Genomic DNA, 17,085 nt, shown 5'->3' on the forward strand with positions numbered 1-17,085 from the left:
AGAGAGGGAGAGAGAGAGGAGAGAGAGAGAGAGACTGACTGACTGACTGACTGACTGACTCACTCACTCACTCACTCACTCACTCCTGGTATGGCACTGTAGGGTCAACACTGGACTGTGAATCATAAGGTTATCAGTTCAAACCCACCAGCTGCTCATAAATTCTCTATGACTCAGAACTGATTTAAATGCAATTTACAACAATATAATATATATTTATATATATGAACAGAGTCCTGATATGGTATTGTAGGATAAGCACTGGACGGCATGGTCAGTTTGAACCATAAGGCTAATAGTTCAAACCCACCAGCCGTTCCTCAGAACCCATATACAGGGTCACTATGAATTGGAACCAACTCTATGGCACTTAACAACAACAATAAAATATATGTAACAGACACCCACTCTTTAACAAGAGCTGGGCCTTAGAGACCAGTTATCAAAATACCACAAAGAACAGACACTTTATTTTTAAATTTTATTTAAAACTTTAAAGAATAGAAACTTGATTGTCTCACAGATCTGGGTGTTATTGGCTGGGCCTTGCTCTCTCTGTCGGCTGGAGGGGTAGCGCCTTCCTGGTGTTTTTTCCAGTTTCTGGCAGCCCTTGGCATCTCTTGGCCTCCTTTGCTGTGGATGTATCTTCACTCCCTGGGACTGTTTTTCCTGTCCTCCCCTTTTAAGAGACACCTCTCAGAAGGATTAGAACCCACCTAACTCAGTAATGAAGCCATGGTGACTCTGTAGGTTTTGTTAGGGTTACTGCCTCCAAAGTGCTTTTCACATCTGATGTGTATGTTTTCCCTTTTACTTATTTTCTCTTTTGTACACCATCACCCACCCCCACTAGCCCCGCAAACAGTGCCCGGCACATAGTTGATACTGGAGAAATCTTTGTTGAATGAATGCATTTGAAGGGATAGCATGGAGCCTTATACATCCATGAAGTTTTCTAGTTTATAAAGTACTTGCATTTACATTTTCTTACTTGACCTCATTTCGTATGCAATGAGGATAACTGAAATAGGGAAGAGAGTTGCCATCCAGTTTGACAGTTAAGGAATGTGAGACTCAGAGAGGTGAAGTGACCTCCGGTGGAAATTTACATCTCCTCCTACATGTCCGTTACCTACTGTCATCAAATCAATTCCAACTCAGAGATACCCTCTAGGACTGCTCCTTGGGGTTTCTGAGACTGTCAGTCTTTACAGGGGTGGATAGTCTCATCTCTTTCCCATAGAGTGGCTGGTGGAGTTGAACCACTGACTTTGCAATTAGTAGCCCAGTACTTTACCACATGTCTAGCCACCTCAAATTCAGCACGTCCTATCTTCCTCACCTTAAGGAGCTCTGGTAGCACAATGTTTACGAGTTGGGCTGCGAACCTTAAAGTCAGCAGTTTGAAACTACCAGCTGTTTCGCGGGAGAAAGATGAGGCTTTCTGCTCCCGTAAAGATTTACAGTCTAGAAAACCCTAGACAGTGTCACTATGAATCTGAACCGACTCTATGACACATAACCACCATCATCCTCATCTGAACTCTGACAACTTCATTTTTCTAGTTGCTTAGCCCCAGAGCTTTGATGTTATAGTGAATGTTGTCGATCTCTTACACTCCATACCTAGACAGTCAGAGAATACCATTCTATCTGTATTCAAGATGTTTCCTGACTCCAAACGTAGCTATCTACTTCAATGCTACCACCATGGTCCAAGCTGCCTTCATCTCTCATCTCATATTTGGCCACAGTAGCCTAACTGGTTTTGCACTCCTGTCCTGCCTACCGGCAGTCTGTTCTCCACAGAGAAGAGAGAGAGATGCTGTTCAGGTGAAAGTCCCTTCATGTCCATCCTCAGCTAGACTCCTGCAGGGCTCCCAAGTCCTTAAAATGACCCTCACTTTGGGAGAACATGTTCTTCTTAGCTTGACTGGGACCAGTTAAGCAGTGACTGTCAAGGCCACTCTGACTCATTGTGGCCCCCATCTGTGTTGTATTAGAACTGTGCTCCATAGGGCTTTCAGTGGCTGATTTTTCAGAAGTAAAACACCAGGCCTTTCTTCCAAGGTGCTTCAACTTGGCAGTTAGCAGCTATGCACATTAACATTTTGCGCCACCCAGGAACCCGGGTGATGCTGTGGGATAAGCATTGGGCTGCTAATTTCAAGGTCAGGGGTTCAAACCCTCCAGTTGCTCCTTGGGAGAAAGATAAGGCTGTCTGCACCCGTAAAGATTTACAGTCTCAGAACCCCAAAGCAGTAGTTCTTCTCTGACGTACGGGATTGCTATGGGTTAGAATTGACCCGATGGTAGTGAGTTTGGTTCATTTTGATCAGGGAGTTCCAGTCGACAGGAACTGTGTTGATTTAACCTTTGTGGATGGACAATAGCTTACCCTTTCACTTTCAAAGGTGTTCTGGTTTGGTGGTAAAGTCTTTGGTCCTGCTACACATAAGCCCTCACAAAGTCGACCTGTGTTGTCTTTCTGAAGTCACACATCCTATTACCCTTCCCTCTTTACATGAACAGACTTCTATCTCTTCCTCCTCTGGAGCAGCTGGTGGATTCAAACCACAAATCTCTTGGTTAGCAATCAAGTGCTTAACCACTGAGCCACCAGGGATCCTTGAGAAAATGTTTTTGTTTTTTCCAGATCCTTGTAAATGGGGTGGAGTCCTTGGGTTTTGCAAACAGTTAAGGTGCTGCTGACTGAAAGGTTGGAGCCTCAAGTCTACCCAGACATGCCTTGGAACAAAGGACTGGCAATCTACTTCTGAATAATCAGCCCTTAAACACTCTAGGGTACACAGTTCTACTCTGACACACACGGGCAGCTGTGAGCTAATACCAAACTAGTGTGTTGCCTATGTTTTTTCTTCTCTAAGTGTTATGAAATGTACATATCTTCTTGGGTCATAAGTCAAATGCAGAGCCAGAATATTCCATGTAATTTTAGATGAACAGCTTTAGTTTGGTTATTGCCTCTTTTCTTCACTTGGGAAAGCGTGGTTGCCTAATGAGAGGTTTTTCCAAATCTGTTTCCTCAAAGTGCCACCCAAAGGAAGTAAGTGACATGGAAGGAGACAGAAGGCTATACGAAGCTGTTGATTCTTCTCATCAGTCTAGCAATAAGAATGGCAAGGCAGGGAAACGACCTAGAAACAACAGACTGGTAAGAGCCACAAGGCAAGGAGCAAGAATTCACAGGGACTTTCCAGACAGTATTGATTTCTGGGTGAAGAAAGTCAAGGCCAGGGTGTAGGTAAGAGCTGGCTTGTATGAGTAAGGCAACCAGAGACAATGAAAGATTTTAGCATTTAAGATCATTTAAGAACCTTTCCCAGTAATAATTCAAGTCTGAGTATGGCTGTGAAGAGTTTAAGCGTCTACAATGACAAACTTTTTAAAGGGATATAGTATACAAGTTAAATTCACAGAAGTGAGTGGATTGGGATGTGGCAAAGAGGACATCTGAGTCCCATGCTGAAGTCTTCCAAGGAGATAGGGAATTTCCTGACACTGAAAGGGAATGTAGAGATGAGTAATTATTGTTGTTGTTAGGTGCCATCGAGTCGGTGCTGACTCATAGCGACCCTATGCACAACAGAATGAAACACTACCCGGTCCTGGGCCAACCTCACAGCTGTTGCCACACTTGAGCCCATTGATGCAGCCAAGAGAATTTAAAAGTGAAGGTGATGGTGAGAGGTGAGAGACTGAATACCATGATGGACTGAAATGGTGATAGAGAAGACGGAATATACTTAGCCTTCCTGTTCTTTTCATCAACAGAGGACAGAGAAACAAAAATTGAAACCTCAAGCACAAGGCTATAAAAGAGATTTCTTTGCTACCCTCTTTGTCCTGGGTCTTCATGTAGGCACTGAGAATATAAAAAGGAAGGTCAAGACCTGGTCATTGCTCTCTAATGGGTGTGCAGTGTTGAGGGACAATACAAGGGGCTTCAAAAACACCATTGAAATTTTTCATCTTTTAATCCCATGTTTCAGTGAACTTTTTGGAGCCTTTGTATTGCATGTGAAATATTTAGAGGTGCTTGGTGGGTTAAGTGATAGGCTGCTAACCACGAGGTCAGCAGTTTAAGACCACTAGGCACTCTACCAGAGAAAGAGGAGGCTTTCTGCTCCCTGAAAAAAAAACACCTATATAATAACCTCAGAAACCTATACAGGGTCACTATGAGTTGGAACCAACTTGAGGCTATGTAGCCGCAACTACCATCCTTTAGACTATATTGCAGCCTCTACCAACTGTAATTCTCAGTGTAGCTAGAAGAAGCTAATATTAGAAGTTTTCAGAAGAATTTCTTTAGGTTAACTTTGGACAAAAGAAGAAAGTTCATTGCTCAGAGCTGATCTGAAACGTTCCCAAACTGAAATAATGTGAATTTCAGGTTTTTTTTCAACTCATCTGCAAACAGTGCCTTTAATTACTTTGCTGGGTTTTTTCCCTCATACCAAGGAATCAGAGCATGAGCAAAAAAGGGCATAGTTTTAAACCTGTTCATTGTTTATTTCTGGAAAATGCCTGTAGCACTGCCAAGAATAAAGAGTTTTAGATCCATTAGATTTCTCCTAGAAAACAATTGACCTTTGTAGACAAGGCCAGTGATGACATTTGATTCACTGTACCTGCAGCAGCTGTGTTGAAGCCCACCGCTGGTTGCTGTCAAGTTGACTCTGACTCCTGACCACCCCATGTGTGTCAGAGTGGAACTGTGCTCCATAGGATTGTCAAGGGCTGGCTTTTTTTAAAGTAAATCACCAGGCCTTTGTTTCGTGGCACCTTTGAATACACTTACATTTTTCTCTTAGCAGCCAAGAACTTACCCATTTGCATCTCCCTGGGACTCCAGCATGAAGCCTGTTGTTAATTGTTATCAAGTTGGTTCTGACTCATAGCAACCCAGTATACTGGGTTTCTGAGGAGCAGCTGGTAGGTGTGAATCTCTGATCTTACAGTTAGCAGTGTAGTGCTTGTCTTACAGCATCATACCAGAACTATACACTTTTAATAAAACCTGTAAGAAAAAAATAGGCAAAAATGGAGCTCCATTTACAAAGAGAGATCGGCCATTGAAAACTCTTTGGAGCACAGATGAATAGTCCATTCTGTTTGCATGTCAAACCTAATGAGGAGTTGCTCTTCACCAGTCTGACCGCTCAACTCGGTGATGCTGCTAAGAGCAAATGCATCCCACTGAATCATGGTGTGGTTGTGGTCATGTGCACCCCATCCAAGAGTAATTGGGTTTTGACCTTGCAGTTAGCAGTCCAGTGCATATCCTACCGCGCCAACCAAGACTTCCAATTAAGTGTTCATAACTGGTTCCATTACTGACTGCTTTCACAGGGGTAAGAAGACTGAGAGATAATGAACAAGAACAGATCAAATTGCAAACTGTTAGAACCAGAGCAAACTGAGAGTCCACCTGGTAAGCACTCTCAGCAGGCCAGCTGTCACTCCTGTACTTGTGATGGATGCTCCCACCCCATTGGTTGTCCCAGTTACTGACTCTGGTGATGAAGGCAAAGGCCACTGACTGAGACTATGCACATTGGTTCTGCTGGCAGCTTCCAGCCAAGTCCTCCAGCGCTTCTTGTGGATATTTAAAAACATATCCTTCAGGATTCATTATTAGGGAATGACCAGTTGCCTAGTTCAAGGGCTGACTAGTTTTTTTAATAGTCATAATTATGGCTTAGGCATGATATAAAATGGTATACTTAGGTACACACTAGTAGGGCTGAAGTCAGGTTTAATGATGCTCTCAGTCTATAAAGAGAAGCTCCTAGTAAAGAATGTGGAATGTGAAAACTTGAACCAAAAAGTCATATAGAGTCACTGGCTAAAAATAGTCCCCCAAGTACAGATCTGATTTCTCCTCTATGATCTGACAAAATAGAAGATGCCAAGCAATATGGATTTTGCTTCATCCTCATAGACAGACCTGGAGCTTTCAGAGAAGCTGGTTGGAGCAGTATAATTTCAAACCTTGGGCTCAGCACTTCTCCTAGATTGGGCTGGAATTTTGTTATTAATATTGTGTTTGGACCTCTAAGAAGATTCATTCAGGCGGGGTGATTTACAGCACCAAATGATTAGTTAACCATACATACTAATCACATAAATATGGCTATGGAATGATATAAAAGGGTTTTTATATCATTTTTTAGACTATTTTTCAACAGTAATTACACCAGTCCTGTAATATCTTAAACCAAGCGATATTGGCACAAATTAACTTCAGCATCGTTAATATTCTGGTGATTATCTTTGTAAAATTACCACGGCAATAAGATGACAGGGTAGTATTTAATTCTTTTTCTTCCACTGCATTTCTCTTTTTTCCCTTTCACATTAAAACATACTTCACAGCATTTCATCATGGGAGAAGGCTGCATAAGTTTCCAGTTGCTGTAATTTTGTTAAACCATAAAATTGTTTCCAGATTACCAACCATGAAATGGAAAGACAATCTTATTTATGAATTTATAAATCAGATAATCTCCCTCAAATGAATCCTGAAACCAGAAACACTTTGATGATTAAATAGGAGGGAAAACGTGTTCACATTACCATGTGTCAAAAGCATTACATTTTCGTAAAGTAATTTCGGATGAGACGGTGGACTCCACATCTTTAGTGAGTGTGCTGTGCTCTGCTGCTTCCGTAGTGCTTGGGCATCGTGTGTTCTTGGAGAATGGGAGACAGGTGACCACCCCTAACCCCAAGTCAAGTTCAAGTGTTCTGAACTCTGACCCTCTCAAGTTAAGGGCATTGGGTAAGGAGCTGGCTGACCCAGTATCTCTGACAGATCATGCTTCTGTTGTGGCCACCGTTAAAGGAAGCCCACCCAGAGAGTGTTCACTCCCTTCCCTGTAGATACAAAACTGAGAGCCAAGAATGTAAATACCTGGACATAGCAGAGATTGTGCTCCAAAGCATCCAAACTCTTATTTCAGGCAGTTCTGCAATTACATCAGTATCATCCTTGAGTAGGATGCTATTTTGAGATGATATTTCTATGCATCCTAAGACTATAGTCTGAGCAAGAAACTCACAGGAGAAGCCAACTACCTACTAACCCAAGGAAAACACACACACAAAAGAAAAACAAACATTTGCCATAGAGTTGATTTCAACTTGTGTGTCAGAGTAGAACTGCTCTATTGGGTTTTCAATGGCTGCTCTTGTGGAAGTAGATTGCCAGATTCATCTTTTGAGGCACCTCTGTGTCCTAGTGTGGTGCTGTAGGATCAGCACTGGAGTGCTGACCTTAAGGTTGGCAGTTCAACTCCTTGGATACCCTATGCAGGGTCGCTGTGAGTTGGAAACTACTCAATGGCACTTAACAACCCTACAGCAACATCAAGATGATAAACTCAGACGGCCAGCCTCTAAATTAGCAGTCAGGCACGTTAATCATTTGCACCACCTCGAAACTCCCAAGGAGAACCCCAAAGTCTTGTTTAAAGCCTCAGACCCAAACTGTGCTATAAAATTTTATAATTCTAACCCAGATGATAAATCAATGGTTCAAGTGCTTTGTTTCTGTTTTTAATGCTAATGTTCTTTGTTGAACAAGGTAATGAAAACTGTTGACCAGAGAGGAATCAAAAGGAACACTGAGTTAGCTGTAACTCAGTGGTACCCAATGCCATTGTTGGAATTGGGCACTCCCTTCTGCCATTTCCCTCCTAGCAGAATCTTGTTTAATTTTCCATCGCCATAGATTTAACTACAAAGGAGAGCATCAGCGTCTTGCATTTCTTATTCTTACTGTCTTCTGTGTGGACTTAGGTTGTATTTGTCCCACAGTCTCGCTTTCAGTGCACCCTCTAAGCCTCTTCCTAATTAAGCTACCTAGATCTTAAAAATATACCATTTTTTAAAATTCCTCCAACTTTTAAAACTTCTTATTGTGAGATGAGTGAAGGTATACAGCTTTCCATTCAACAGTTCATACCCATTTTGTTTCATATCATTGACTGTAATGCCCACAATGTAACATCGCTTATCCCACTTCCTGCCTGTGTTTCCTATGTTTAATCCTCCTTCTTTCCTAACACTTCTGAACTTTGTCCTTGGGATGCCATTCTTTTTAAAATTTTTATTTTTGTTGTTGTTGTGAAGAATATACACACGGGACACCAATTCAATAATTTTTACTTATACAGTTCAGTGACTTTCATTATATTCCTTGAGTTATGTAACCATTCTCACGCTCCTTTTCTGAATGGTTCCTCCCCCCCATTCATAGAACTCACTGCCCCCTTAAATTTCCTATAGAATCTTTCGAGATGCTGTTGTAAATTTCATCACCTATAGACAATGAGGACAATGCTCATTCATACCGTTCTTTTCCAAAAAAAAATAAAACAAATCTGTTTTAAAGAGTGCGAAATTAGAACATCTCAAGATAACTCTGAGCACACCACCATGTGCAAGGTCACGAGTGTGGCTTCTGGCATCACTGTGGTCAGAGCCCTGTTGTTGAATGAACACAAAGGTGCCTAACAGCTTTCACAGGATTCTGTGCAGTTTCCTCTGAAGGGCATATGTTTCATAAGGGCCCATTTATGTGGGTTCATATCTTCTGTATGAGCAGGCAGCATGATCAACCACCACACCCATCCCCCTGAGATGCCATTGTGATTTGTGTCTAATAAACTTGGGTTTCCAATGTGCATTTACTAACCTACTTTCTCTATTGGATTTCTCAACTAGCTTTTCTCTTTGACACATGGGCCTTTTCATCGCAGAGAGGAGGCCAATAATAGCATGGGTCTGTGAGTGTGCTGTAGCTTAGGGGTCTGCTAGAGACACTTGGAAAGTTACTCTATGGAGGTGCCTTTCCATCTTCACGGTTTAAAAGTTCTTCTTTCCACACTTCTAGAATGGGGAGATCATTGACATTATTGATACTCAATAGCTATTTTTTCTTAGTGAATTTACAACTATCAACTCTACACTGCATGATTGAACTCTGAGAAGCTCAGTGTTATTATGATGGTGTTATCCATTTTAAAAGGAGCTCTGCTAGCATAGTGGTTACGAATTGGGCTGTGAACCTCAAGGTCAGCAGTTCAAAACTACCAGTGGCTCCGTGGGAGAAAGATGAGGCTTTCTGCTCCCGTAAAGATTTACAGCCTCGGAAACCCTATGCAGGGTCACTATGGGTCGGAATTGACTTGAAGGCACTTAACAACAACATCTATTTTAAACCTAAGGAAAAAATACAGGGAATCCTGAAGTCAGATGCCTGCATTTGTTAAAATAATTTGTTTCCCGTGAGGTTTTGTTTCAAAGGCAAAAAGCATATGGTCAAAAACTTGTATTTTTGTCAAAGTTGTCCTTGAAAATCCCCTTGATTACCATAAAGTACAAGATGAGTCAAACTTAAAAAGTCAGTTTTTGCCTAGTGATTGAACAGACCACCATTATTTTTGTCACTGAGTACCCAATAAAGTTGTTGTTGTTAAGTGCTGTCGAGTAGGTTCCGACCCATAGCGACCCTGTATCTGGGGAGAGGCTGGTGAGTTTGAACTGCCAACCTTGTTGGTTGTATTTAAGAGTCATAGTAGATGAATGCACTATTTTTTGCACAGGAATCTTCATCACTATGGTGATATGCTCATGGTACCATAAGCATGTGGAATGGAGACCCAGGTAGGAGCAGATGCACATCTATCTCAGGCTCACGCTGGGACATCCACTCAAGAAGTGGAGTAGCAGCGAGATGCCCACACTATTTTAACGGTTGTGTGCTTTTTCCTTTCATTGTTTTGTGTGTGTGGCAAAATACATATAGCATAAAATTTACCGTTTTTATCTTTTTTTTTTTGTAAAAGTATAAATTCAGTGATAATCACATTCACCATACTGTGCAGCCCACACAATTATCTATTTCAAAATTTTTCATCACCCTAAACAGAAACTCAGTACTTCTTAGGCAGTATCACTCCTATTCCTGGTCCCTGATGACCTCTAGTCTACTTTGGTCTCTTATGCATATGCCTATTCTAGATATTTTAAATAAGTTGCTGTTGTTGCTGGTAAGTACTGCTGTCAAGTCAGTTTCAACTCACAGCTACCCTGTATAGAGTTTCCAAGGCTATAATTGTTTGCAGTAGGAGCATACAACATTTGTCTTTTCGTCTCTGACTTATTTCATTCAGCAGCTCGTTTTCAAGGTTCACCCACATCATAGCATATATCAGAACCTTTTGTCATTTTTAACTGTCAAGTATGTGTAACTAAATTCACTTGAGGTGAGTGTGCAGGATACCACTGTGCTGGACTTAGTTTACCACCATTAGCTAGGGCACTCCACGTGACTTTCCTTCAAGAAACTCAGCATTGTGGTGGAAGCATTCACTTGGAAAAAAAAAAATTCTGTGGAAACTTCCAGGTTGACGTATCTAGGACAACAGATGGGGAGCATCCTCTGTCTCCATGTCATACATTAATATCAGTAATATTTGCCATGGTCTTAATAAGAGACATTTGTTTGTACTACACTTGGGCTATGAAACAGGTTTTACTATACACACCACAAACATCTTAGTCTTTGACACCAAAGTCAACCAGCACCTCCCAGCTAAGGAGTACATCTTAGGCGTGTGCTCCACGGAACAACAGCTGGTTTAGGACAGTGCTGTTCTAGAGGAGTTCTTTTGTGCAAGCTAAACTAGGAAAAGAGTTCCTGAGTGCTGCAGCTGGTTAGGGTGCTCGGATGCTGACTGAAAGATTGGAGCAGACTTTCAAACCAGTTTGAAAAGGTCCGTCACAGCCACCAGAAACAAGGGCCACAGACACACTGAAGAGCAACCAAATCGCTCGGGTGTTAGATTTTGACGCAAGAAGGAAACAAGCAGTGGTGCCCACTCAAAGATGGCAGCCCGGACCATGCTACTTTCAGTGTATGTTCTTTGGGGCACCATGCCTGTTTCTTGTTGTTGTTGTGCTGTGGAGTTGGTTCCGACTCATAGTGACCCTGTACAGGGTTTCTGAGGCTGTAAATCTTTACGGGAGCAGAAAGCCTCATCTTTCTCCCGTGGAACAGCTGGTAGTTTCGAACTGCTGACCTTGCAGCTCGCAGCCCGATTCATAAACACTACGCTACCAGAGCTCCTTAGGCCTGTTTCTTACTTGGGTCAAACTCCAACATGCAAGAGATCTAGTTGCTATGCAGTGTATACACTGCCCTTTTTCCATCTGCCATGACTGAACGGGTATGAAGCCCTGGGTTGGAGGTTCAAGTTCACCCAGAGGCACCTTGGAAGATGGCATGGCAATGTACTTCTGAACACTCAGCTATTAAAATCCCTAAGGAGCACAGCTCTACTCTGACACGTGGGGACACCATGAGTCCGAATCAACTCCATAGCAACAGGTGGGTAAACTATGAAAGCAGAGCCGAGAGTCTCAAACATACACAACCTACAAAGAGAATTGTTTCTGGGGAGACGCTTCCTGGCTTCCAGGAGGCTTTTCTGGTCTATGTGGTGCCTGCTTAGTGAGATCACTGTGTTAATACTAAACTATGAAAATTGAATCTTGATCGCAGTGCATGATGGCCCCAGAGCCAGGCTGTGGTGAACTTTGGCAGCCTCTTATGTGGTACCGTTTATTACCCTCAGGTGAGCAACCAGCTAGAAAAACCAGTCTGAAAGTCAATATAGCCTTAACAAATGATTCTCTTGTTTTTACAGAGAAAGGATGCAAGCCATGGAGAAACAAATTGCCAGTTTAACTGGTCTTGTTCAGTCTGCGCTTTTTAAAGGGCCAATTACAAGTAATAGCAAAGATGCTTCTAGGTAAAAAAATAAAAAATAAAAATTAAAGAAAGCAAACCAATGAAACCATAATTTAATCTGTTTCTCTTTAATCATTAAAAGAATCCATTCATTCAAATCAGTTTTCTTTTAATCATTTCAAGGCTGAAAATATTCACATCTCTCTGAATCATGGGTTTGTTTGTTGTTTTTTCCTGGTAATTCTTGGTCAAAGGTAACACTTGGGCCCAAGAAGGATACGTGGGCTTCCCAGTGCATGTGGCGCTCATGGATGTTGCACTGCTACTTCCTGCACCCACCATCCACGTGTCTTCACTCCATCCTCTGACACTTAGCCCTCAGCTGCATCCCACCGCCACACCTGGGAAGCCTTTTCCATCCCAGCCATAGTGGTGCTGATGTCAAAGTACTCTCATTGCTTGATACCATCACTAGCTTCTGCTAATTGCTTAGAAATAGTGATGTAAGGGACAAGAAAAGGGGGGTATTTGGGAAACAATATAGTTGACTCTTTTTTTCTTTTATTCAGAGAGAAAACGATGAAAACTACAGCCAGTAAGACCCACACGGATAGTACAGGTACGTGCTCTCGGAAACTTCAGGCATCCTGGCTGTAAAGAAATGTTGTCTGCCCGGCACCATTTCATCACCGTTGGCAGTTACTAATGCTGCCTTAACAAAATATACTGCTGTAAACAAATGTATATTTCACAGTTAAGGAGGCTAGAAGTTCCAATTCAAGGCATGGCTCTAAAGTGGTGGTGGTGGTTATGTGCTGTGGAGTCAGTTCTGACTCATAGCGACCACCTGTACAGGGTTTCTGAGGCTGTAAATCTTTACGGGAGTAGAAAGCCTCATCTTTCTACCATGGAACAGTTGGTAGTTTCAAACTGCTGACCTTGTGGTTTGCAGCCCGATTTGTAACCAGTACACTGCTGGAGCTCCTTGGCTCTAAAATAGGGCTAGAGAATGTCCAGCTCACAGGCCGTATTGTTGATGTTAAGTGCCATTGAGTCATTTCCAAATCAAAGCAAGCCTGTATAGGGTTTCCAAGGAGCGGCTGGTGAGTTTGAACTACCGATCTTGCAGTTCAAACTGACCTTGAGTTTGCGTGCTTATTGTATGGCACCATACAACCTGCAAAATCATTTTGGCCAGGCCCTGCCAAGGAAACCACAAGACCAGCCATCACATTCTGTTGTTGTTAGGTGCTGTCAAGTCAATATTGACTCAGAGCGACCTTATGCACAACAGAACGAAACACTGCCCAGTCCTGTGCCAACCTCACAATCGTTGTAACAATTGAGCCCATTGCTGCTGCCACTGTGCCAATCCATCTCATCAGGGGTCTTTTTTTTTTTTTTTTTTCTGAGTTAATTAAATGTTTGACAAAATATAACAAATGAAATTTTAAGTTGATAATTTTATATGGCCTGCAAGTGATGTTACAAATTTTGGTGGAAAAAAGGTTCCCCATCCTTGCTTGAAAGGAAGGTCCTTCTTTGTCTAGTCCAACTTCTAATTACCAGAAGTCATTGGAATTCTGAGCTTATAGATGCATCTACTTTGTGTGTCTGTCTTCAGATAGCACCATTTCCCTGTGTGTTTATGTATGTGTTTATTAGTTCTACTCTTTTTATAACTCAGGAGTGATTAGATTTAGGATCCATCATACCTCTTTAACATAACAGAAGGTAAAACTTATTTCTAAACACAATCACATCCAGGGTCACCAGGGTCAGGAATTCAACACATATTGTAAGGGACACACAGTTCAATCCATAACATGGAACAAGTAATGTTAAGTCTATTGTTAACCAACAAGTCTAGTCTAGACTGAGGGCATTTCTTTGAAGAAACATCACAGACAGACCTGACAGGTAAGGAGGCCTTAGGTAAGTAAGGGAGATGGGAAGAGCAACATTCGCAAATGCCACAATCAGGGATTTAGACACTATTTTGATTGCAATGTGAAGCCACTTGAAGCCTCTATTTTTGGGAAGGACTGCTGCCGAGATGCATATGGAAATGGATGAGAAGGTTTAAGAGTGGACAATGAGCCACCAGTGGTCCAAGCAGGAGAAGAAGTTGTACTTGGACCAGGGCCCACTTGTTGAATGGCAACCTTGCCAGAGAGAGGACCCGATCATGTTCCCAAATACCATGGTATGTTTGATGAATGTTTTCGTCTACAAGTTTCAGGCAGGCCTCTCTTAAGAAGTCTTTCCTTCCATCGTATTAGAAATAGAAATTGGTGCCGGGATATGTTCAGCTACAAAATTACACAGGAAACATGGCAAGTTGGGTGAAACCTCTAATTTGAAGAAGCCACATAGACTTGTGCAGCCTGGTACAAAGCACAGAATTTTAGACGTAAGTGTAGACCTTTGTTAGTCATGGTTCTGCACTGGGCTGGCTGTACCCAGTCATCTCAGCAGTAAAATGATCAGGACTGACCTTACTCCAGATGCTGATGTGATTCATTGTTCTACTTAGAGATCAATCAGGTGACCTTGACTAATGCCAGCTTTATTTTTATTTTCTGGACATTTCTGAACTTGTCTTCAGAGTAGTTACCACTTTGTTTTGATGTTATTCTTTACTCATTTATTTTCTTTACTCATTTCTACTTTGAATTTAACAGGAAAAAAAACAACAAAAGAGGAGCCTACTAAACACTGAAACCTTCCCTCCCACTGGATTCCATTCTAGAAATAATTAGTATCCAACAACATTGTTCTAATCAATATGTCCACATTGTTCTGTGTTCTACTTTTATCCCTTTCCACAGTTTTCATGAAATAATAGGAAACATTTAATGAGTGCTTCCTATATTCCAGGCACTGTTCCAAGTACTTCTGACCTATTACCTCGTTAACACTCAGCTTCAGCCTCCCAGAATAAGTCTAGCTGTTATTCCCATGTTCCAGTTGAGAAAACTTCGTCTGTTTCCATACATACATGAGCCACGTTAACATAGCCCACATACCTGTCGTTTTATCTCATTCTTCTGTGTGAAAGAAGCCCAGTCCCTATGAAAATACATGGATTGTTTTTATACCTTTGGTTTTAAAAGTTTTTATAAATGCCTCCTTTTGGAGCATAGAAGGCAAAGATATAATTTCCATGGTGTCTCTTTCCCAAAGAATAATCAGTAAGTTAAGAGGGTTTAATAATGCTCACAGCATGCTGTCAGCTTTCTCTTCAGAAAGGCTGATCCAATTTGTGATGCCACCAGCAATGTGTACATTCATCCACTTCCCCATCTCTGCTACTGAGTCTGGTCTTTCTCATTTCAATGTAGCAGTGCATGCTGTTGTCCAAGTGGGGGTAGTTGCCATAGCAGCCTTGTACAGTGCTTAAGATATAGTCATTCTTCCAGATTTTGTATGTACAAAACAGGAGTTAGTCTCCCTGTTCCATGGACAAGTAAATGGAATCATAGACGTCAAAGACCTCATCTGGCAAAGGGTGCATGAAAAAGGAAACCGCGACTCCCCAGTTAAACTTTGTTGTTATTGTTAAGTGCCGTCAAGTTGTTTCTGACACATAGCCACCCTGTATAGGGTTTCCAAGAAGTGGCTGGTAGGTTTGAACCACTTACCTAGTGGTTCGCAGTCCAGTGCTTATAGTACAGCACCACACCAGGACTCTAGTTACTTTAGGAACATTTAACTTACTACAGACCCAAGAGAAAGGAAGGAGCCTCGCATTTTGAATATACACCATGTGTTTTATGCTGTACATTATATTAGTGAATACGCATCATGGTCTTATCCATACTTTAGAAGGAAGGGAATTGAAGCTCAGAGAGGTAAAGTTACTCATTTGAAGTCACACAGCTAGTAAGAGTCCCAAAAGTCTGGCCAACCCCTAAACCCATGTTCGTTCACTCAAACAGGATACAGGACTCTGAACAAGTCTCATTCCTTAGTCTGTCTATAGTCAAATCAGGGCCCTCCTAGATGGCCTTAGGTAATACATGAGAAGTATGTGCATTAGACTTAAGGAGCAAAAGTATATGGCCACTCAAAGCAAAGCACTTAAGGAAGAAGTTCTTTCTGCTGCCTTTTGTTGTGAGTCCTCTCGTGAAGAATTCTAGCATCGTGACTTATTCTCTAACAACCAGAGAGCTGTGCAGAGGCCCCCCCACTTCTGTTTGGTTTGGAAAACCTAGAGTGGTTCAGGATGACACTCCATCTTCCTAGTTTGCTCTTAGTGATTGACCAAATCTCTACCCAGAACGAAGGTAGACGTTCTCAAGATACACCTGTCTTGCAGGAAAGAATCACATAAGCTCTGTGTATTGGGTCCGAAAACTCTACTCTAGATGGACTGCTAATTGCTGGGTCAGCAATTCAAACCCACCAGCCACTCCTCAGAAATACTAAACAGGGTCTCTGTGAGTCAGAACCGACTCAATGGCACTTAACAACAGCATAAAATAAGAGATATTCATTGTGTAGATTTTTAAATACAAAAAGTAATAGTGAGAAGTATAAAACTTCCATGGCATATTCCCAGCTAGCGATACCATGAACACTTTGCTCTGTGTACTTGTAAGCCCTTGTCTACACAAGCTTGTGTTTTAAGGAAGCTGTGTGTGTCCGACATGTCTGAGATGAAGTCCAAGACAGGTCCCACAACAGGGCACCATGCCACACAGCACTGTCCTGTGACCACTCAACTGCTAAAACATGATTTATACAGACTACATGCTATAGCACCGCATGAATGTCCCATCATTTATTTAGCCCCAATTCCTTATTGCTGCCATTGAGAAGACCAACATGATATTTGTTTTAATGGGTATCAGTTTTAGAATTACCAGTGCTCTCTATCAGGGTGGGATTTAGAGCTGAGCCGTTCCTTTCTGACATTCTTTGTACTTTATGGTGTTTTTCTCGTAGGAACGCCCCATGTTTCTGGTGGGAAGATGCTCACCACCCTCGAATCCACGGTGTCACCCAGCCAGCCCCTGCCCGCGGGCTCCTCGGCTGTCCACATGAGCCTGCTCAACATGAGGCGAAACGTGGCAGAACTCAGGCTCCAGCTCCAGCAGATGCGGCAGCTCCAGGTCAGGTGGTACACCATGGATGGCGGCCAGTGTCTGCGTTGCCTCCTCGTGGATGGCGGCCAGTGTCTGCGTTGCCTCCTTGTGGATGGCAGCCGGTGTCTGAGTTGCCTCCTTGTGGATGGTGGCTTCTGTCTGAGTTGCCTCCTTGTGGGTGGCGGCCGGTGTCTGAGTTGCCTCCTTGTG

The 17,085-nt window shown here is 42.3% G+C and overlaps 1 protein-coding gene across 4 annotated transcripts in view; it reads left to right on the plus strand.

Annotated features, from left to right (window-relative positions):
- Positions 1 to 17,085, plus strand: part of KIAA1217 (KIAA1217 ortholog) — an 84,069-nt gene that overhangs the window by 19,183 nt on the left and 47,801 nt on the right. For 2 of the 4 annotated variants that reach the window (XM_006871646.1, XM_006871647.1), the window contains exons 2-4: positions 11,742 to 11,846; positions 12,355 to 12,404; positions 16,736 to 16,902. In XM_006871646.1, coding sequence (XP_006871708.1) covers positions 11,742 to 11,846; positions 12,355 to 12,404; positions 16,736 to 16,902 — 322 coding nt within the window. The remainder of the gene's footprint in view (positions 1 to 11,741; positions 11,847 to 12,354; positions 12,405 to 16,735; positions 16,903 to 17,085) is intronic. The other 2 variants (XM_006871648.1, XM_006871649.1) reach the window with 1 other exon arrangement.

This window comes from Chrysochloris asiatica, unplaced genomic scaffold (genome assembly GCF_000296735.1).
Source record: "Chrysochloris asiatica unplaced genomic scaffold, ChrAsi1.0 scaffold00172, whole genome shotgun sequence".
NCBI classification, from domain to species: domain Eukaryota; kingdom Metazoa; phylum Chordata; class Mammalia; order Afrosoricida; family Chrysochloridae; genus Chrysochloris; species Chrysochloris asiatica.